The sequence below is a fragment of the Nicotiana sylvestris genome, chromosome 5 (genome assembly GCF_000393655.2).
Source record: "Nicotiana sylvestris chromosome 5, ASM39365v2, whole genome shotgun sequence".
Taxonomy (NCBI): Eukaryota; Viridiplantae; Streptophyta; class Magnoliopsida; order Solanales; family Solanaceae; genus Nicotiana; species Nicotiana sylvestris.
The window spans coordinates 112374979-112398069 of NC_091061.1; the positions used below are offsets into that span (position 1 = coordinate 112374979).

Genomic DNA, 23091 nt, shown 5'->3' on the forward strand with positions numbered 1-23091 from the left:
AATTGGACAAGCTTATAGCTGAAGTCCAAAAAATCCAACAAAAGGATACTAAAGGTAAAGAGAAGATCGCTACTACCAGTATCCAACCACCTCCTGAGATAAAAGACTTTAAATTAAAAAGTCTGGATGACGTAAGTCTAGAAAATATTGAAGAACTTCTTGTTAAGAAGTTAGGTGAATTTAGAGTCAGTCCTCTAAGTTTAGAGCATGCATCTATTAGCAATCTGAAAGTAGATGACGAGATTAATAAAATATCTGAAAAGTATGCTCGAAAACCCTATCAAAGAATGTTTTACTATCCTAGGCCAACACCCCAATATATTCTAATAGAAAAACAAGATAATGACCATTACCACCAAGGTTATAGTGGGTCAGATATCTATGAATGGAACATAGATGGTCTTGCCGAAAGGCAAATTTATACGACAGTACATAGAATGCTTATGTACAGTACTATCTGTAAAGTTGATAAGAATATATATAGGGCAATTGCAGAAATGATTATTGCCGGATTTACTGGTCAATTGAAAGGCTGGTGGGATAATTATCTCACCCAAGACCAGCGCTTACAAATAATGCATGCAACCAAGACTGAAGATGATAAGATTGTTCAAAACTCAGTCTATTCTTTAGTCATGAATATCATTGAACACTTTTCTTGAAGATGGTCTAATAATCCTGTACCCCCTTGGCATCAGAGTCATGTTAGTAAAAAGCCTTAGAAGCTAAGTTTAACACTATTTTCTTAATGAATATCATTAGGAAGAAGACTACTGTTAAAAAAAGTAGAAAAGAGGAATATGAATTACCTCAACAATTAGATCTACTTAATAAATGGACTTTACACCCTCACATCTTTTAGATGGTATAAAGATATTTTCTTTTCGAGAGTGATGGAATTACCAGAGAGTAATAGTACTAATTGGAAGTCTAAATTCATAGATGGACTCCCTCCTTTATTTGCTGAGAGGATTAGAAAGGTCCTTAGAGGCACAAGAATGAGTATTGATTATAATAATTACTCATATGGTAAACTATTTAGTGTATGCACTCAGGAAGATTTAGCTTTGTGTAATGAGATCAAGCTAAACCAACAAATCAAGAACATCGGCTCACTGAGAGACAACAATTAGGTGAATTCTGTGAACAATTCGCCATTGATATACCATCCAGAAGAAAGAAATCCCATAAAAAGGAATTCAAGAGGAAAAAGGGTTCGCCGGAAAAACGGCGCGAAAAAACCCAAAAAAGAAAGGCTTTTCATAAAGCCAGAAAGGGTTTTATTAAATCAAAAAATCCTCAGGCCTGTTATAAATGTGGTAGAGTAGGCCATTATGCAAAATATTGCAAGATCAAAGATAAGATCAAAGAACTGGATTTAGATGATCATATCAAAGATTCTTTATGTAAGATTCTTTTGAATTCTTCTCCAGAAATATCTGATATTGATGAAGGATCTTCATCAACAAGTGAAGACCTAAGGGTCCTTCATGAAGAAAGTTATACTTCATCTTCTGAAGAAGAGCAAGAGTCCTGTAATAAGGGACAATGCTAAAATCATTATTGTAATATCGATGATGAACTTTTTAATATCTACTCCCAATTTAGGGATTTAAAGATTAATGTTTTATCTAATAAAAATTTAATTGATTTACTAAGGGTTATTAAAGATCCTGAATTAAGGTCCTAGCTAATATATAAAATTCCTATGAATCCAGAGGTAGGAACAGAGGTGGAAGAAATTCCATCTCAAAAAGGACCTTATACCATGTCTGAAATCAGAAAGATGGTGAAAAATAAGTCTCAGCCTGAAAGGCTTGCTACTGTCCAAGATTTAAGTACTGAGATAAGTTATCTCAGAAAAGAAATCTCGGAATTAAAAGCTTCAAATGTAGATTTAGATGAAAGGATTTTCAGATTAGAAAATTCTGAGGTGATTAATACAGATCCCGGTGTTAAGACTACTGAGATAGGTAATATTCCTAGTTCTTCATAGGAAAAGTCTGCTAGTACTTTATTGGCAGTAATGGATTTTCCTGAAGATGAATTTTTAGAAAAATTACAATATTTTATCACTAAAAAACTTTTAATAAAAATAACTCTTTTAATTGATTACAATTTCAAAAGAGAGTTTGTTGCTCTATTTGATAGTGGAGCAAATTTAAATTGTGTAAAAGAAGGGGTTATACCCTCTAGATATTTTCATAAAACCATTAATCGTTTAAAAAATACTAGTGATGGTGCAATGGGTATTTCATATAAATTGCCTAAAGCTTATATTTGCCAACAAGAAACATGCATTCCTGAGAGCTTTGTTTTGGTAAAAGATATTCAACAAGAAATAATACTTGGAGTCCCATTTTTTATAAAATTAATGCCTTTTTTATATTGGAATACAAAGAGTTTTACTGGTACTTATAATGATAAGAGTATCACTTTTGAGTTTATAACTGAGCCAATTCAACGATTTTTGAATGAGATTATTTCCAATAATATTTCTTCAAAAGTCAATCAAATTGAATTTTTGAAACATGAGATTTGTTCCATTACTATAGAACATGATTTTAAAAAATCCCAAGCTAGTAGAAAAAATTAATTTTCTCAAAAATCAATTTGCTGCTTCTATATGTGGTGACCATCCGAATCAGTTTTGGAATAGAAAGATGCATATTATAAGTCTTCCTTATGAAGAAGACTTTTCTGAGGATAATATCCCTACCAAGGCTCGACCTTGTCAAATGAACTCTGATTATTTGGAGTTATGCAAGAAGGAAATTGATTCCCTAAAGGAGAAGGGTTTAATTAGACCCTCAAAGTCCAAATGGTCTTGTACTGCTTTTTATGTTAATAAGCATGCGGAACAGGAACGAGGAGTTTCTAGATTAGTTATTAACTACAAACCTCTTAATAAGGTGCTAAAATGATTAGATATCCTATCCCCAATAAAAAAAGATTTACTGGATAGACTTCATGATGCAATTATATTTTCAAATTTTTATTTAAAATCAGTTTCTTGGCAGATTCAGATATCTGAATCAGATAGATACAAAACTGCTTTTGATGTGCCAATGGGCCAATATGAATGGAATTATGCCCTTTGGTTTTAAAAAGGCTCCCTCTGAATTTCAAAAAATTATGAATGATATTTTCCTTCCTTATACGGATTTCATAATTGTTTATATTGATGATATTCTAGTATTTTCAAAAAATATAGAAACTCATTTCAAACATCTTGATTTATTTAAAAAGATTATTATACAAAATGGTTTAGTTATATCAAAACCAAAGATGATGATTTTCCAAACTTCTGATAGATTTTTGGGTCATAACATTGAGAAGGGTAGAATAATTCCCATAAATAGAAGTATTGAATTTGCCTCTAAGTTTTCTGATATTATTACTGACAAATTTTTAGGAAGGTTAAATTATATCTCATCTTTTATAAAGGATCTGGCTAAGGATACTGCTCTTCTTTATGAAAGATAAAAGATGAATCCTAAGTCTTGGACTGACAGTCATATTGAAGCAATCAAGAGAATTAAACAAAAGGTTAATAACCTTCCCTGTTTAACTTTCGCCAATCCTAGTTGGGCAAAGGTTGTAGAGACTGATTCCTCCGATATTGGTTATGGTGGGATATTGAAACAATGTTCTTGTAATAACCCAAATTTTTATATATACGGATTAACTTAAGAGTTTTAAAATTTATTTAAATGGTTAGTGAACCTAATTAACTATTACACGTATTAAGTTGGATAATAAAATAACTAAGACAAAATAAAAAATAAAAAAAATTTAATAAATGGGCTGAACTTTACGTATTTTCCTTATTAGCCGATGTACAAATACCTAAAGTATAGGAAAAGGAGTTATTTAGGTCTTACTTAAAAATTAAAATAAAACAAGGAATTAGAACAAAGAGAAGCAGAACTTGAAAACGACGAAGTAGAAAACCTGGGAATTAGAATCAGGTAATTTGCATATAATTTAGTTTGTAATGATTATATCAATCATTGGGAGACAATAAATAATAAGTACAGAACTAAAGATGAGATATGGAATTGGAAATTTGAACGAAGTCTCCATCACAGTCTTTTGAAAATCTGTTTGTAAAATAATCTGAAACTACTATATGAAATTTGTACTATATTTAAGAAGGAAACGTAGAAGGTATAACATTCAATGATTTAAGGTAATTATGTGATAATGATTAGATTAAAATGTTAGATGATATTTTGGCACAAGGCACAGTGGCAGTGTTTCGGCTATTTGATTGACATGTAACTGTGTACTTGTTATTATTAATTGGACCAAGAATTGATCTTGAGTTTGGCTAAGATTATGAAATTTTTCTCTAGCCTAATTAGGACATGCTATTCAATATATTTAATAGCTTTTAGAAATGAATTTTGGGGATTTGAAAGGCCATTTGAACTCCGTTTTTGGTAAACTTTATATGTACGGACTCGGGCCGAGACAAGGAATCCGATGATGTGATTTTCAGAATTTTTCGAGAAGTGGGCCCAGGGCTCGGGTTTTACCAACTTCGCGATTTTCAGTGTTTTTCGAGTAATTTCAATTGGGTTATGTTTATTTAGCGTATAGTGACGTATTCGTTGTGGTTTCGACTAGATTCGACGTGCGTAGACGGAGATTCAAAGGGAAAGGGCATTGCGGACCAGTCTACGAGCGGTTAGAGGTGAGTAATTTGTATAGACGATGGCCTAAGGGTTTGAAACCCCGGTTTATCACATCGTGATGCTATGTTAGGGATTGACTCGCACCCCATGGCAGGTGCGGGGTCGTATATGATTGGGGATTATGACTTGGTCCATCCCGAGAGATAAATATAATTATTGGCGGCTGATACGCATATTGTATTGTTGATAGTTGGGCTTATTGCCATGTTTGGGGCCTTGTGCCGACCTGTAGCATCCGTCTAGGATGAATATCTTTGTGATAGCATGATTTGCATAATCATTGATCTTAGTCATGTGTTTAATCACTGTTATTAAATGCTAAGTCACCTTTTTCCTGAAATTAATTAACTAAATTATATTCACCTTAATAATTGGAAACTGGAAAAAAATTAGATTGAATCTGTTATGTGACTCATATGCATACTATGGACTGAGTATGGGTCAGGCTACACGCCGAAGCAGTGATATAATGATATTGCGCTTGGGTTGAAGGAGCCTCTCCGGAGTCTGTACACACCCCCACTGAGCGCCGTCGACGTTAAACGGATCAAGTTGTACGCCGCAGCGGATTCATGTGCACTACATTGCATCTTTACCTGATACTTGACTGCTATATTTGATATTGCTTTGCTGTTAGTTCGTAGTTAAGGTATAGGACTGTTAGTTTTAGCTTTGCTTTGTGGCATTTCGTGGATTTCCTACCTTCAGACATTATATATGCTTATTACTCACTGAGTCGGTAGTACTCACCCCTACTCCCTGCACCTTGTGTGCAGATTCAGGTACACCGGAGGCTTAGCTGAGCACTCGTAGTCTCCAGCTATTTTCAGAGTCATTGAGGTAGCTGCTTGACGTTCGCAGGACCTGGCTACTCTTTATATTTCATTCAGATATTATTATCCAGTTTTTTTTAGAGGCTCTAGACTCGTGACCCAGATCTTTGGGGAGTGATTATTCAGATTTCGTATTATCTTCGTAATTATTCTATTAATATTATTGGATTATTATTCAAAAATTATTACATTTTTCCTTAAATTGTCGGTTTGAGATTTATTATCGAATTGAGAGCTAGTGATGGTCAGGCTTGCCTAGCTTTAGTCTTGGGCACCATCACGATCGGGTTTGGGTCGTGACAAGTTGGTATCAGAGCCTAGGTTACTAGGCCTCGCGAGTCATGAGCCGGTTTAGTAGAGTCTCGCATATCGGTACGTAGACGTCCGTATCTATCCTCGGGAGGCTACGGAGCTTTTAGGAAACACCTCACTTTCTTTTAAATTCATATCGTGCGGCTTGTTTCTATGAAAACTAAAAATTTCTGTATTCTATTCTCTCGTAGATGGCAAGAACTCGTGCTAACGGACGAGGAGGATGACCACCAGTACCACCTGCTAGAGGCCGTGGACGCGGCCGTGGTGCTGGATGAGGCGGACCAGCAGGGGCAGCACCTGCAGACCCACCAGTTGCCCAGGTCCAGGATCGGCCTCCAGCTGTAGCAGCAGCACCTATTCAGGCACCGGCAGTGCCCATCGTGATTCCTGGTCTACAGGAGGCTTTGGCTCAGATTTTGTCCGTCTGCACTGGCCTAACTCAGGAGGTTTCAGCCACTGCAGCAGCAGCTACTTCTCAGACCGGGGGTGGTCATCAGACTCCCGATGCTCGCACACCCGAGCAGGTTGTTCAGGGCTTACAGACACCTGAGGTAGCTCCAGTTCAGCCAGTTCAGCCAGTTGCTCCAGTTGCACCAGTTGCACCGGTAGTTCCATTTGCGCCAGTCACACCAGGTCCAGCTCATGTGGTTCCATCTATGCCGGATGACGAGCAACATCGTTTGGAGAGGTTCGGTAGGCTCCAGCCTCCGACATTCAATGGTGCTGAGGGCGAGGATGCCCAGGGTTTTCTGGATAAATGCCAGCGTATGCTTCGTACTGCGGGTATTCTGGAGTCTAGCGAAGTGGCTTTCACCACCTTCTAGTTCACAGGGGCTGCATTTACTTGGTGGGAAGAGTTCGAGAGGCGTAGGCCTATTGGGGTAGCGCCCCTCACTTGGCAGCAGTTCTCCACGGTATTTTTGGAGAAGTATGTGCCCCAGTCTCACAGGGAGGAGCTGCGTCGTCAGTTCGAGTGGTTGACTCAGGGAGATATGTCAGTGACTCAGTATGAGTTGCGGTTTACACAGTTTGCTAGGCATGCAATGTGGATGATCCCGACAGATAGAGAGAGGATTAGGAGGTTTATAGATGGCCTCAACTATCCGATCCGTATATTGATGACTAGAGAGAGGGCTACAGCAGCTACATTTGAGGAGGTTGTTGATGCGGCTCGACTGATTGAGATAGATTGCCATCGGGAGCGTATGGAGAGAGAGGCCAAGAGGCCTCGAGGTTCAGGTAATTTCAATAGTGCTCCGTTTAGGGGCCAGTTCTAGCATGGTAGAGGTCGTTCCTTCAGGCCTCCTCAGTCAGGACGCACAGAGTCCAGTGGAGCCTCTTCAGGCCGGGGCCATCAGGGTCATCAGCAGAGTCAGCCTGCACTGAGTGCTCTTTCAACTCAGAGCTCTGCTCCTGTTCCTTCAGCTCAGGGTTCGTCTGCAGCGAGGGGTTCTCATCAGTCCCCTTCTCCAGCTTCAGGTCGTTGTTATGAGTGCGGTGAGTTGGGTCACATGAGGAGACAGTGTCCTCAGCTCCGCAGTAGGCAGTCTCACCAGAGGGATCAACCCTCGTCTTCTGCTCCCACTCAGTCAGCTAGGAGTGGAGGTCAGGTAGCCAGAGCTCGCCCCAGAGGTGAGTACAGTACTGGCGGTGGTCAGGCTCGTTTCTATGCCCTTCCAGATAGGAGGGACGCTATTGCCTCGGATGCATTCATCACAGGTATTATCTCAGTCTGCCACAGGAATGCTTCTGTTTTATTTGATCCCGGATCTACCTATTCATATGTATCTTCATATTTTGCTCATCATTTGGGTACGACCCGTGGTTGTCTTGCCTTGCCCATGCACGTATCTACCCCAGTGGGTGATACTATTGTGGATCATGTAGATCGATCCTGTCTGGTGACTATCAGGGGTCTGGAGACCCGAGTTGACTTATTATTATTGGGCATGGTAGATTTCGATGTGATTCTGGGTATGGATTGGCTATTTCTATACCATTCTATTCTGGACTGTCATGCCAAGACAGTTACGTTAGCTATTCCGGGTATTCCTAGGATCGAGTGGCGAGGCGTGACTGATTATGTACCCAGCAGGGTGATTTCTTTCCTAAAAGCCTAACGGATGGTTGGAAAAGGCTGTTTATCGTATTTGGCTTTCGTGAGAGATGTGGAAGCCTAGGCTCCTAGTCTTGATTCGGTTCCCATTGTAAGGGATTTCCCCGATGTGTTTCCAGCGGACTTGCCGGGCATGCCGCCGGACAGGGACATTGATTTCGGTATTGATCTGGTGTCGGGCACTCAGCCCATCTCTATTCCTCCCTATCGTATGGCACCAGCGGAGCTAAAGGAGTTGAAAGAACAACTTCAGGAACTCCTAGATAAGGGGTTCATTCGCCCGAGTGTCTCACCTTGGGGTGCACTGGTATTATTTGTAAAGAAGAAGGATGGCACAATGAGAATGTGCATTGACTACAGACAGCTGAATAAGGTGACAGTGAAGAACAAGTACCCACTACCCAGTATGGAGGATTTGTTTGATCAGCTTCAGGGAGCAAGGGTATTCTCTAAGATTGGCCTTCGATCGGGCTATCACCAGCTGAAGATTAGGGATTCAGACATTATGAAGACGGCCTTCAGGACGAGATATGGGCACTACGAGTTTCTAGTGATGTCTTTCAGGCTGACTAATGCCCCAACCGCGTTCATGCACTTGATGAACAGTGTATTTCGGCCTTATCTGGATTCTTTTGTGATCGTGTTTATTGACGATATTATGGTGTATTCGTGTAGCCAGGAGGAGCACGCGTAGCACTTGAGGGTAGTATTGCAGAGATTGAGAGAGGAGAAGCTTTATGCAAAGTTCTCCAAATGTGAATTTTGGCTTAGTACTGTGGCTTTTCTGGGACACGTGGTGTCCAGTGATGGTATTCAGGTTGACCCAAAGAAGATTGAGGCGGTGCAGAGTTGGCCCAGAACGTCCTCAGCTACAGAGATTCGGAGTTTCCTCGGTTTGGCGGGTCATTACCGCAGGTTCGTTCAGGGCTTTTCATCCATTGCTTTGCCTTTGACGAAGTTGACACAGAAGAATGCTCCATTTGTGTGGTCGTATGAATGCGAGGAGAGCTTCCAGAAGCTCAAGTCGGCTTTGACCACAGCTCCGGTACTAGTATTGCCATCAGCTTCAGGTTCTTACACGGTGTATTGTGATGCTTTGAGAGTTGGGATCGGTTGTGTATTAATGCAGGAGGGCAGAGTGATTGCTTATGCTTCTCGTCAGCTCAAGCCCCATGAGAAGAATTACCCTGTTCATGACTTAGAGTTAGTTGCAATTGTTCATGCCTTGAAGATTTGGAGGCATTATCTTTATGGTGTGTCTTGTGAGGTATATACGGACCATCGTAGTCTTCAACACTTGTTTAAATAGAAGGATCTTAATCTGAGACAGCGGAGATGGCTTGAGTTACTCAAAGATTATGATATTACCATTTTGTATCATCCCGGGAAGGCCAATATGGTGGCCGATGCTTTGAGCCGGAAGGCTATTAGTATGGGTAGTTTGGCGTACATTCTAGTTGGGTAGAGGCCCCTTGCGGTTGATGTTCAGGCCTTGGCCAATCAGATAGTGAGGTTAGATATTTCCGATCCCAGTCGGCTGTTGGCTAGTGTGGTTTCCCGATCTTCTTTGTATGGCCGCATCAGATAGCGCCAGTATGATGACCCGCATTTTCTTGTCCTGAAGGACAGGGTCCAGCATGATGATGTCAGATATGTGACCATTGGTGATGATGGTGTGTTGCGGATGCATGGCCGGATTTGCGTGCCCAATGTGGATGGTCTCCGGGAGTTGATATTAGAGGAGGCTCACAGCTCGCGGTATTCGATCCATCTGGTGCCGCGAAGATGTACCAGGATTTGAGACAGCATTACTGGTGGAGGAGGATGAAAAAGGATATTGTGAGTTATGTGGCTCAGTGTCTCAACTGTCAGCAAGTCAAACAAGAGCACCAGAGACCCGGTGGCGTACTCCAGCGGATGGATATTCCGGAGTGTAAATGGGAGAATATTTTTATAGATTTTGTGAGTGGTCTTCCTCGTACCTCGAAGAAGTTTGATTCGATTTGGGTGATTGTGGATAGGCTGACCAAGTCCGCGCACTTCATTCCAGTATGTACTACTTATTCTGTGGAGAAGTTGGCAGAGATTTTCATCCAGGAGATTGTACGGTTGCATGGGGTCCCGGTTTCCATTGTATCAGATAGGGGTACCATGTTTACTTCCCAGTTCTGGAGGACTTTTCATCGAGAGTTGGGTACATAGGTACAGTTGAGCACAACATTTCATCCACAGACGGACGGGCAGTCCGAGCGTACTATCCAGATATTGAAGGACATGTTGCGTGCCTGTGCTATTGATTTTGGAGGTTCTTGGGCTGAATTCTTGCCACTTGCGGAGTTTGCATATAATAACAACTATCAATCCAGCATCCAGATGGCGCCGTATGAGGCCTTATATGGGAGACGGTGTAGATCTCCGGTTGGTTGGTTTGAGCCCGGCGAGGCTAGATTATTGGGGACAGAGTTAGTTCAGGATGCTTTAGAGAAGGTAAAAGTGATCCAGGAGAGACTTCGTACAGCTCAGTCGCGGCAGAAGAGTTATGCGGACCGGAAGGTTCGAGATGTATATTATGCAGTGGGCGAGAAGGTCTTGTTGAAGGTTTCGCCTATGAAAGGCGTTATGAGGTTTGGGAAGAAAGGGAAGCTGAGTCCAAGGTTCATTGGACCTTTTGAGATACTTAGAAGGATTGGGGAGGTGTCCTATATGATCGCTTTGCCACCTAGCTTGTCGGGAGTTCATCCGGTGTTCCATGTTTCTATGCTCCGGAAGTATGTTGGGGACCCGTCGCATGTATTAGACTTCAGCACGATTCAACTGGATGAGGACTTGACCTATGATGTGGAGCCGGTGGCTATTTTGGGTCGTCAGGTTCGGAAGTTGAGATCAAAGGACATAGATTCGGTGAAGATGCAGTGGAGAGGTCGGCCCGTGGAGGAAGCCAGTTGGGAAACCGAGCAGGAGATGCGCAGCAAATATCCTCACTTGTTTGATACTCCAGGTATGTTTCTTGACTCGTTCGAGGATGAATGCTTGATAAGTGGAAGAGAATGTAATAACCCAAATTTTTATATATACGGATTAACTTAAGAGTTTTAAAATTTATTTAAATGGTTAGTGAACCTAATTAACTATTACACATATTAAGTTGGATAATAAAATAACTAAGACAAAATAAAAAAAAAAATTAAATAAATGGGCTGAACTTCACGTATTTACCTTATTAGCCTATGTACAAATACCTAAAGTATAGGAAAAGGAGTTACTTAGGTCTTACTTAAAAATTAAAACAAAATAAGGAATTAGAACAAAGAGAAGCAGAACTCGAAAGTGGCGAAGAAGAAAACCTGGGAATTAGAATCAGGTAATTTGCATATAATTTAGTTTGTAATGATTAAATCAATCATTGAGAGACAATAATTAATAAGTACAAAACTAAAGATGAGATATGGAATTGGAAATTTGAACGAAGTCTCCATCACAGTGTTTTGAAAATCTGTTTGTAAAATAATCTGAAACTACTATATGAAATTTGTACTATATTTAAGAAGGAAACGTAGAAGGTATAACATTCAATGATTAAAGGTAATTATCTGATAATGATTAGATTAAAATGTTAGATGATATTTTTGGCACAAGGCACAGTGGCAGTGTTTCGGCTATTTGATTGACATGTAACAGTGTACTTGTTATTATTAATTGGACCAAGAATTGATCTTGAGTTTGGCTAAGATTATGAAATTTTTCTCTAGCCTAATTAGGACATGTTATTCAATATTTTTAATAGCTTTTAGAAACGAATTTTGGGGATTTGAAAGGCCATTTTAACTCCGTTTTTGGTAAACTTTATATGTACGGACTCGGGGAGAGACGAGGAATCCGATGATGTGATTTTCAGAATTTTTCGAGAAGTGGGCCCGGGGCTCGGGTTTTACCACCTTCGCGATTTTCATTGTTTTCGAGTAATTTCAATTGGGTTATGTTTATTTAGCGTATAGTGACGTATTTATTGTGGTTTCGACTAGATTTGACCCGCTTAGACGGAGATTCAAAGGGGAAGGGTATTGCGGACCAGTCTACGACCGGTTAGAGGTGAGTAATTTGTATAGACGATGGCCTGAGGGTTTGAAACCCCGGTTTATCACATCGTGACGCTATGTTAGGGCGTGACTCGCACCCCATGGCAGGTGCGGGATCATATATGATTGGGGATTGTGACTTGGTCCATCCCGAGAGCTAAATATAATTATTGGCAGCTAATACGCACATTGTATTGTTGATAATTGGGCTTATTGCCATGTTTGGGGCCTTGTGCCGACCTGTAGCACTTGTCTAGGATGAATATCTTTGTGATAGCATGATTTGCATAATCATTGATCTTAGTCATGTGTTTAATCACTGTTATTAAATGCTAAGTCACCTTTTTCCTGAAATTAATTAACTAAATTATATTCACCTTAATAATTGGAAACTAGAAAAAAATTAGATTGAATCTGTTATATGACTCATATGCATACTGTGGACTGAGTATGGGTCGGGCTGCACGCCGCAGCAGTGATATAATGATATTGCGCTTGGGCTGAAGGAGCCCCTCCTGGGTCTGTACACACCCCTAGTGAGTGCCATCGACGTTAAGCGGATCGGGCTGTACGCCGTAGCGGATTCATGTGCACTGCATTGCATCTTTACCTGATACTTGACTGCTATATTTGATATTGCTTTGCTGTTAGTTCGTAGTTAAGGTATAAGACTGTTAGTTTTAGCTTTGCTTTGTGGCATTTCGTGGATTTCTTACCTTCAGACATTATATATGCTTATTATTCACTGAGTCGGTAGTACTCACCCCTACTCCCTGCACCTTGTATGCAGATTCAGGTACACCGGAGGCTTAGCTGAGCACTCGTAGTCTCCAGCTATTTTCAGAATCGTTGAGGTAGCTGCTTGACGTTCGCAGGACCTGGCTACTCTTTATATTTCATTCAGATATTATTATCCAGTTTTGTTTAGAGGCTTTAGACTCGTGACCCAGATCTTTGGGGAGTGATTATTCAGATTTCGTATTATCTTCGTAATTATTCTATTAATATTATTGGATTATTATTCAGAAATTATTACATTTTTCCTTAAATTGTCGGTTTGAGATTTATTATCGAATTGAGAGCTAGCGATGGTCAGGCTTGCCTAGCTTTAGTGTTGGGCGCCATCACGACCGAGTTTGGGTCGTGACAGTTCTCCAATTGATAAACAAGAATACCTTGTTAAATTTTATTCTGGTAAGTGGAATAGTTCCCAGGAGAATTATGCGACTGTGGCTAAGGGAATCCTTGCTATTGTCAAATGTGTTATGAAATTTCAGACTGATTTATATAATCAATTTTTTTTATTAAAACTGATTGCCAAGCTGCAAAGTTTATCTTTAATAAAGATTTTAAACATGATGTATCTAAACAAATGTTTGCAAGGTGGCAAGCCTTATTAGCCCCTTTTGATTTTGACATAATATATTAAAAAGGATCTGATAATACCCTTCCTGACTTTCTTACAAGAGAATATTTGAACTCATAAGTTCTTTATTTTGTTCTACGGATTATGAGGCCTACATATAGACCTCCTCGAGGAAGAGGACAAGGAAGGGCTTCTGCTGAAAGCAGGGGGAATAATATTCTCGCCCAAATGGGAAGCCAAAAATTAATTGCTGCTAATATAGCAGAAGGTAATACCAATCATCCTTTATATAAGGAATTCATGGATTTTATACAATCCAAGAAAAGTGAGGGTACATCATCTAATATACCAACCTATTCCTCAGTTATATCAGAGGATAGCAATGAAAACCTTGAGGTTTATAACCGAAAGGATACAAAAGAGTAAATAATTCTTTTGGAACAATCCGAACTTAAATGGAAGGATAATCCATGACAATTAATGACCAGATACTTTGATACAGCATCATACGCTACTCCTGCTTATAAATACAGGATGCACTATGAGATTATACTATCAACAATAGGATCAGCTGAAATTCAGCATTTTTATCCTGCCAATACCAAGAAAACTTATTGTTTTTCAAAAATTATTATCAAAAAGGTTATACCTGCAGATGAATGGGGAATGAGTACCCTCAAGGATCGAGAATATACTCATTCTGATCAGAAAGTCTCAGTTAAATTTAATTATTGGGACTATATTGAAAGTTTTAATAAAACTTTCCTCTATGAGAATCCTAATAGAAAACACGCATGGTTCATTAAGTTATGTTCTAATATGAACAGTCAGCAAATACCAAATTGGTTCTTCAAATGGTGGAAATCATATGGTCCATCATTAGAAATACTTCCTCCTCTATTTAAGAGTTTATACACTCAATGGGTAGATATATCTCCCAAAATTATTTCATTACAAAAAGATAATATCTTTTACGATGGAATTGCCGCTATGTATTTTTTCATAGAATTTTCTATCCCTTGGATTATGAAATGGGATGTAGAAGTTGGTTATACCAACGAAGGAGTTCCTTGCCTCTAAAGAATTGTTTATAACAAATTCTGAACAAAGTTAGTACAAATGAACCAGCAGGGAAAACTATTTGGTGAAGAATTAATTCAACAAATCAAAGACAAGATTGAAGAATATGTCAAACAAGAAAGGACGAATACCAATGAAGGAGAAATTAGTCCTTTCCAACAAGTCACCAAGAAGCTCCAAATGAAGAAGGGAGCCATAACCAAAAAAGAAATCCTTGCTTCATATTTCGAGGAGATAGAGAAGGAGCTTGCTAAAAATTTTGAAGCAAAAATAGGGGATGATATATCTATGACCTCACTAGCAACTACTTCAGATGAAGAAGCCTGTGCAGCAGGAGAAGCTCAAAGCACTGCAGACACGAAAGTAAAAATGGAAGAAATTGAGGACTTCCTTGCAAAACTAAAGGAAATCACAGAAGAATCTTCTGCGAAGAAAAACGACAAAGGAAAAGATAAGGCATGAAGATAAGAAGGCCCCACCATTGGATTATTGGGGTAATAAGACGAAGACTTTAATAAAGTAACGGGTCCCTCCGACAACTTTAATAAAGTAAAGGGTCCCTCCATTATCGGAAAGAATCTACTTTTATAAAGAAGATTGTTCGTTTGTAATTATAGAGCATCTTCTTTTTATCTTGTCGGCCGCACTTGTAATTATTTTGTCGGCCAATTTTACTTTTTAGTTTTGTTTGTTTGTAGATCGATCAATTATATAAGGATCATTTTCCATTCTCGAGAGGCAGGCATTAGCCAACATTAGAACTCTCTGCCTTCTTTCTAGTTTATCTCTCTACTTGTAAAGAACCCCTTCTGTAATAATTTTTCCAAGTTTGAAATAAAATCAAAAAGGTCGCTTGGCCACATTTAAGGGTCTATCTGCTGGTACTGTTCTTCTCCTTCCTTCTTCAATGTCTAAAGTATTGTTAGCCTAAATGATAGGCTAAATAGGTAAGTGTTAAACTTGGTTTTCGAAGGTTATTTACTATACATGCTTGGTAGTTAGGAGTTTACTATGTCAACCCGATGGGATTTTGGGTTAAGAACTATATAGAACAGGCAGTTACCAATATCGACAGTAGACCTTGGTTAGGCTAACCTAACCGGTGGGGCTCGTAAACCCGTTTTAGGCAGGTGGCCATTGAAGAGTTGTGAGGAGCCTCGTGGTTGTGACGACTCGGCCCGTCGTCACGTGAGTTACTACCCTGTTTCCCCAATTTTTATGCTTCTTCATGTTTCGTTATCGGTATTCGGTGTGTTAGAGTTAAATCGGATCGGTTTTGATAGGAAATGAGACACTTAGTCTCTTTAAAGAAAGATTATTTTGGAAAAGTCAACCGGATGTTTACTATTGAGTTAGAGGGCTTAGATGTGATTTCTGGTGATATGATTAGCTTCGGGGGTTGATATGTGGCTTAGGAGTTTGATCGGAATTGATTTTGGAGGTCCGGAGTAGAATTAGGCTTGAATTGGCAAAGTTAGTATTTTGGCGAATTCTGGTTGGTAGGTGAGATTTTGATACGGGGGTCGGAATGGAATTCTGAGAGTTGCAATAGCTTCGTTAGGTGATTTTGTATGTGTGTGCAAAATTTCAGATCATTCGGAGGTGTTTTGGTCAGGTTTTTGATCAAATGCGTATTTGGGAAGTTTTTAAGATATTTAGGCTTGAATCCGATGTAATTTGATGGTTTTGGTGTTGTTTGTGGTGTTTTGATGATTGGAACAAGTTTGAATTAGGTTTTAGGATGGGTTGGCACTTTTGGTTGAGGTCCCGGGGGCCTCGGGGTGATTTCGGATGGTCAATCGGACCAATCTTGGTTTTTGAAGTTGCAGATTTCAGCTGAGTGTTGCAGAACATTTTTGTTCTCTGTGATCGCAGGAGTGCAATTGCGATCGCATGGAAGGTTTGGGAAGGCAGTTCTGATTGCTCAATGCGATCACGGAATATGCGATCGCATAGGTTGAGGAGGTTGTTCATTGCGATCGCATGAGGAGTAATGCGATCGCGTAGTGTTAAATGGACCTGAGGTTCTGAGGGGTACTTTGTTCAATGCGATCGCGGAGTAGTGTATGCGATCGCGTAGGTTTGATTGGTGAAGCTGTGCGATCGCAGTTAAGGGTCGCGTTCACATAGAACATTTTGGAGGCCTGGGAAAGTTGAGCTATGCGATCGCAGAGGCTTGGATGCGATCGCATAGAGTAAAATTTGGGCTGACAGAAGGGTTTTAATAAACATTTCACCCGCGAACCAAGTCCCATTTCCTCCATTGTTGAGTAACCTTATAGCTTTTGACGAGTATTAAAGAAGGTTTTGACTGGGAATCGATTGGAGGTGAGTCCTATGGCCTAGAAACGTCATTTAATTGTAGATTCAACATCTAAATTCATGGAAATTTGATTAAAAAGGGAAGGATTAGGGCTTGACTTTTGAAATAGAAAATTGGGGGTTTGAGGGAGCATTTGAGCTCGGATTTCGGTAAATTTGATATGTATAGACTCATGGCGAGATAAGGAATCTGGTGATGTCAATTTTCTGATTTTTCGAGAAGTGGACCCGGGGCTCGGGTTTTGCCAACTTCGTGATTTTCGATATTTTTCGAGTCTTTTCGATTGGGTTGTATTCCCTTAGCCTATTGTAACGTATTACTTGTGGTTTTGATCAGATTCTACGCTTGAGGAGGTTGATTTACGAGGCAAGGGAGTAGAAAGCTAGGATTTCGGCCTGCTTGAGGTGAGTAATGGTTATAAATGATGTTCTGAAGATTTGAAACCCCAGATTTGCACAACGTGGTACTATGTTGAGATGAGACACACGCTGTATGATGAGCGTGGGGTTTGTTACTACTGGGGATTTGGACTCGGTCCATCCCGTTTGATGACTCTACTATACGTTTGACTAAGACTTAATTAATATCGTTATATTATGGGCTAGTTGCCATGTTTGGGGTCTTGTGCCGATCTGTAGAACCCATAGGGGGAATTTGTATTGGTTGACCTCACTTTTTTTGTCGAAATCATACCATCAGTCATGTTCTTAACTGATAAACATAATATGAACCAGCTTTAGAAATTGTTAAATCCTAATGAGAGTAACGTGAGGGTTGAGAACCCCATCTTATCTTAGTGTGCCCAAGAGGCCAAGTCTATATTAACTGAGAGGGGTCGAGAACCTCATTGTGAGGATATTTGATATGCTATGGATCGGGCTGCACGCTGCAGTAGTATATTATATGGATCGGACTGCACACCGCAATAGTATATTATATAGGTCGGAATGCACGCCGCAGTAGTATAGCGCTTGGGCTGAAGGAGCCCCTCCGGAGTCTGCACACCCCTAGTGAGCACAGTCGACTATTCTTGGATCGAGCTGCACGCCGCAGCAGTATATACATATATATATATATATGGATCGGGTTGCGCGCCGCACCAGTATGAATTCGGTTATCGTGAGGAGTAAATGAAATGAATACTGGCTTAAAGGACTTTTAACTGACTTCTTCATTGAGTTGTTGTTTTTGATATTCTCACCGTTTTAATATAGAACTGCGTAGTGTTTTACGAGTTTTCTTTCCGTCAGTCATTATTTATTGCTATTACTTACTGAGTTGGAGTACTCACTTTACTCCCTGCACCATGTGTGCAGATACAGGTATCCCGGAGGCATAGTTTGAGCCTTCTGCTGCTGTTCAGCTTATTCCGGAGTCATCGAGGTAGCTGCATGGCATCCGCAGGACCCGATTTCTCCCCTTATCCTCTTTATTTTCCGCATTCTAGACAACTCTATGTATAGGTTGCTACACAGACTTGTATTAGAGGCTCTTGGCTCATGACACCAGATCGGTGGGATTTATATTGATATTTTATAGAGTTTCCGTACTATTTATCTATTACTACAGAGTTATAATCATGTTAATTTGGCATTAAATCCTATTAATTGGTAATGAAGTCTACATAAGGGATTGTGAGTGACAAATTAGTCGGGCTTGCCTAGCATCGTGTTGGGCGCCATCACGACCGGGGATTGGTGTCGTGACAAGTTGGTATCAGAGCCTAGGTTACTAGGTCTCGCGAGTCTTGAGCCGGTTTAGTATAGTCTCGCGGATCGGTACGGAGACGTCTGTACTTATCCTCGGGAGGCTGCAGAAACTGTTAGGAAAATTCCACATTCTTGAAATTCTTGTCGTGCGAACTTGTTGTTCCAAATACTAAATTTCTCTTTATTCCATTCTCTCACAGATGGTGAGGACTCGAGCTACCGGACGTGTCGGACGACCACCAGTACCACCTACTGAGGCTACTAGAGGTTTTGGATGCGGTCGTGGTCGTGGTAGAGGCAGAGTAGCAGGGGCATCACCTGTGGATCCTTTAGTTTCCCCAGCTCAGGACCAGGCTCCAGCAACACCAGTGCAGGCACTAGCTGTGCCCATTGTGATACCGGGTCTCCAAGAGACATTGGCCCAGATATTGATAGTTTGTACGGGCCTAGCTCAGGTGGTTTCAGCTACCATAGTAGCAGCAGCTACTTCGCAGGCCGGGGGAGGCAATCAGACCCTCACTGCTCGTACACCTGAGCAGGTAGTGCAGGGATTACAGACTCCAGAGGCACCTCCAGCTCAGCCAGTGGTACGCGTTCAGGAGTACAGGGTTCCATTTATGCCAGACGATGAGCAGCGTCGTCTCGAGAGGTTCAGTAGGCTTCAGCCTCCTTCTTTCAGTGGTGCTCAGGGCGAGGATGCCCAGGGTTTTCTCGACTAGTGTCAGCATATGCTTCGGACAGCAGGGATTCTTGAGTCTAGCGGTGTGGCTTTTACTATATTTCAGTTTACTGGAGCGGCCTTCACTTGGTGGGAGGCATATGAGTGGCGTAGGCCAGTAGGTGCAGCACCTTTAACTTGGCAGGAGTTCTCCACTCTCTTCTTGGAGAAGTGGATACCGCAGTCTCAGAGGGAGGAGCTGCGTAGACAGTTTGAGTGGCTTCGCCAGGGAGATATGACTGTGTCTCAGTATGGGCAAGATTTTCTGAGTTGGCTTGTTATGCCTCATGGATAGTTCCGACTGATTGGGAGAGGATTAAGAGGTTCGTGGATGGTCTTAATTATCACCTTCGTATTCTGATGACTCGAGAGAGAGTTCTAGGTATTTCCTTCAAGGATGCAATTGATATTGCTCGTGGTATTGAGACGGCTCACCGTCAGGAGAGAGAGGAGAGGGAGGCCAAGAGGCCTCGAGGTTCTGGCTGTTTTAGTGACTCTCCTTCGAGGGGCCAGTTCCAGCAGGGTCGGGGTCGTTCTTTCAGGCCCGCTCAATCGGCTCGACCTGAGTACCGAGGTAGATCTTCTGGTCGTGGTTATCAGGGTTCTCAGTAGAGTCAGCCATCTCTCAGCACTCTTCCAGCATAGAGCTTGTCTCGTGCTTCATCTGCTCAGGGTTCTTCCAGGCTGAGTGTATCAGCTAGCCACTCTAGCATGAGGGGTTCCCTTCAGTCCTAGTTCCCAGCACACGGGATTTGCTATGAGTGTGGAGAGTTCGGGCATATGTGCAGGGAGTGTCCTCGTCGTGCTGCTAGCTCATCTCAGCAGAGGGGTCAGCCCTCATCTTCTGGCCCAGTTTCTTCAGCACCCGCCCCGCCAGCTAGGGGTGAGGGTCAGGCAGCCAAGGGTCGCCCTAGAGGGGGAGGCCGATCAAGCGGTTTTCAGGATCGCTTTTATGCTCTTCAGGGTAGGACAAATGCTATTGCCTCGGATGTTGTTACCATAGGTATTATTTCAGTCTGCCACAGGGATGCCTTAGTTTTATTTGATCCCGGTTCCACCTATTCATATGTGTCTTCATATTTTGCTCATCATTTGGGTACGACCCGAGGATTTCTTGCCTTACCTGTTCATGTATCTACCCCGGTAGGTGATACTATTGTTGTAGACCATGTATATCGGTCGTGATTGGTGACTATTGGGGGTCTGGAGACCCGAGTTAATTTATTGTTGTTGAGCATGGTGGACTTTGATGTTATTATGGGCATGGATTGGCTATCTCCGTGTCATGCTATTCTTGACTGTCATGCTAAGACATACACTTTGGCTATACTAGGTGTTCCGAGGATCGAGTGGCGTGGCGTGACTGACTATGTGCCTAGCAAGGTGATTTCTTTTCTAAAGGCCCAGCGTATGGTTGGGAAAGGTTGTCTATCATATTTGGATTTTGTGAGGGATGTTGGAGCTGAGACTCCTAGCATTGATTCAGTTCCAATTGTGAGGGAGTTTCCCGATGTGTTTCCTGCAGACCTGCCAAGCATGCCACCGTACAGGGACATTGATTTTGGTATTGACCTGGTGCCGGGCACTCAGCCCATTTCCATTCCTCCATATCGTATGGCACCGGCAGAGTTGAAAAAACTAAAGGATCAGCTTCAGGAACTCCTGGATAAGGGGTTCATTCGGCCTAGTATGTCACCATGGGGTGCACTGGTTTTATTTGTGAAAAAGAAGGATGGTACAATGAGAATGTGCACTGACTACAGGCAATTAAACAAAGTAACAGTGAAGAACAAGTATCCCCTGCCCCGTATCGATGATTTATTTGACCAGCTTCAGGAGGCAAGGGTATTCTCCAAGATTGATCTCCGTTCAGGGTATCACCAGTTGAAGATTAGAGATTCAGATATTATGAAGACTGCTTTCAGGACTAGATATGGGCACTATGAGTTTCTTGTTATGTCCTTTGGGCTGACTAATGCCCCAGCCGCATTCATGCATTTGATGAACAGTGTATTTAGGCCATATCTAGATTCTTTCGTGATTGTTCTTATTGATGATATATTGGTGTACTCGCGTAGCCAGGAGGAGCACGCACAACATTTGCGAGTGGTATTACAGAGATTGAGGGAGGAGAAGCTTTATGCAAAGTTTTCCAAGTGTGAGTTTTGGTTTGGGTCAGTGGCTTTCTTAGGTCACGTGGTGTCTAGCGAGGGTATTAAGGTTGACCCAAAGAAGATAGAGGCGGTACAGAGTTGGCCTAGACCGACCTCAGCCATAGAGATTCGTAGTTTCCTCGGTTTGGTGGGTTATTATCGCCGATTCGTTCAGGGTTTTTCATCTATTGCCTTGACCTTGACCAAGTTGACACAGAAAGGTGCTCCGTTTGTATGGTCGGACGAGTGCGAGAAGAGCTTTCAGAAGCTCAAGATAGCTTTGACCACAGCTTCGGTATTGGTGTTACCATCAGCTTCAGATTCTTATACCGTCTATTGTGACGCTTCGAGAGTTGGAATTGGTTGTGTGTTAATGTAGGAGGGTAGAGTGATTGCATATGCTTCTCGTTAGTTGAAGCCCCATGAGAAGAACTACCCTATTCATGACTTAGAGTTGGCTGCCATAGTTCATGCTTTGAAGATTTGTAGGCACTATTTATATGGCGTATCTTTTGAGGTATTCACCGATCATCACAGTCTTCAACATTTGTTCAAGCAAAAGGATCTTAATTTGAGGCAGCGAAGGTGGCTTGAGTTGCTCAAGGATTATGATATTAACATTTTGTATCACCCCGGGAAGGCCAATGTGGTGGCCGATGCGTTGAGCCAGAAGGCGGTTAGCATGGATAGTTTGGCATACATTCCAGTTGGGGAGAGGCCCTTTGCAGTTGATGTTCAGGCTTTGGCCAATCGGATGGTGAGATTAGACATTTCAGAGCCTAGTCGGGTGTTGGCTTGTGTGGTTTCTCGATCTTCCTTGTATGACCGCATTAGAGAGCGCTAGTATGATGATCCACATTTGTTTTTCCTTAAGGACAGGGTTCAGTATGATGATGCCAGAGATGTGACCATTGACGGTGATGGCGTGTTGAGGATGCAGGGCCGAATTTGCGTGCCCAATGTGGATGGGCTTCGGGAGTTGATATTGGAGGAGGCCCACAGCTCGTGGTATTCCATCCATCCAGGTTCCGCGAAGATGTATCAGGATTTGAGGTAGCACTACTGGTGGAGAAGGATGAAAAAGGATATAGTGGGGTATGTGGCTCGGTGTCTCAACTGTCAGCAGGTAAAGTACGAGCATTAGAGATCGGGTGGCGTACTTCAGCGGATGATTATTCTTGAGTGGAAGTGGTAGAGAGTTACTATGGATTTTGTGAGTGGTCTTCCTCAGACTTTGAAGAAGTTTGATTCGATTTGGGTGATTGTGGACAGGCTGACCAAGTACGCGCACTTCATTCAAGTATGTACTACCTATTCTTCGGAGCGGCTGGCAGGGATCTTTATCTGGGAGATTATCTGATTGCATGGGGTTCCAATGTCTATTATCTCAGATAGGGGTACTTAGTTCACTTCTCAGTTTTGGAGGACATTTCAGCGAGAGTTGGGTACGGAGGTGGAGTTGAGCATGGCATTTCATCCTCAGACGGACGGACAGTCCGAGCGTACCATTCAGATATTGGAGGACATGTTGCATGCCTGTGTTATTGAATTTGGGGGTTCTTGGGAAGAGTTTTTGCCACTTGCAGATTTTGCCTACAACAATAGCTATCAATCCAGCATTCAGATGGCCCTGTATGAGGCATTGTATGGGAGGTGGTGTAGATCTCTTGTTAGATGGTTCGAGCCCGGCGAGGCTAGGTTA

General features: G+C 41.7%; 1 protein-coding gene and 1 pseudogene across 1 annotated transcript; both read left to right on the forward strand.

Moving 5' to 3' along the window:
- Positions 1 to 2663: 2663 nt before the first annotated feature.
- Positions 2664 to 3107, forward strand: LOC138869159 (uncharacterized). Its single transcript, XM_070146756.1, has 2 exons — positions 2664 to 2912; positions 3021 to 3107. Exons 1-2 carry the CDS (start codon positions 2664 to 2666, stop codon positions 3105 to 3107), a joined length of 336 nt encoding a protein of 111 aa, XP_070002857.1.
- Positions 3108 to 3489: 382 nt separating this feature from the next.
- On the forward strand, positions 3490 to 9429 carry LOC138869160 (uncharacterized; annotated as a pseudogene).
- The last annotated feature ends 13662 nt before the right edge of the window (positions 9430 to 23091 follow it).

Coding starts and splice junctions, on each gene's coding strand:
- LOC138869159 (XM_070146756.1), top strand. CDS start 2,664: ATGCATATTATAAGTCTTCCTTATGAAGAAGACTTTTCTGAGGATAAT. Junction 2,913..3,020: donor ACTACAAACCTCTTAATAAG/GTGCTAAAATGA, acceptor GTTTCTTGGCAG/ATTCAGATATCTGAATCAGA.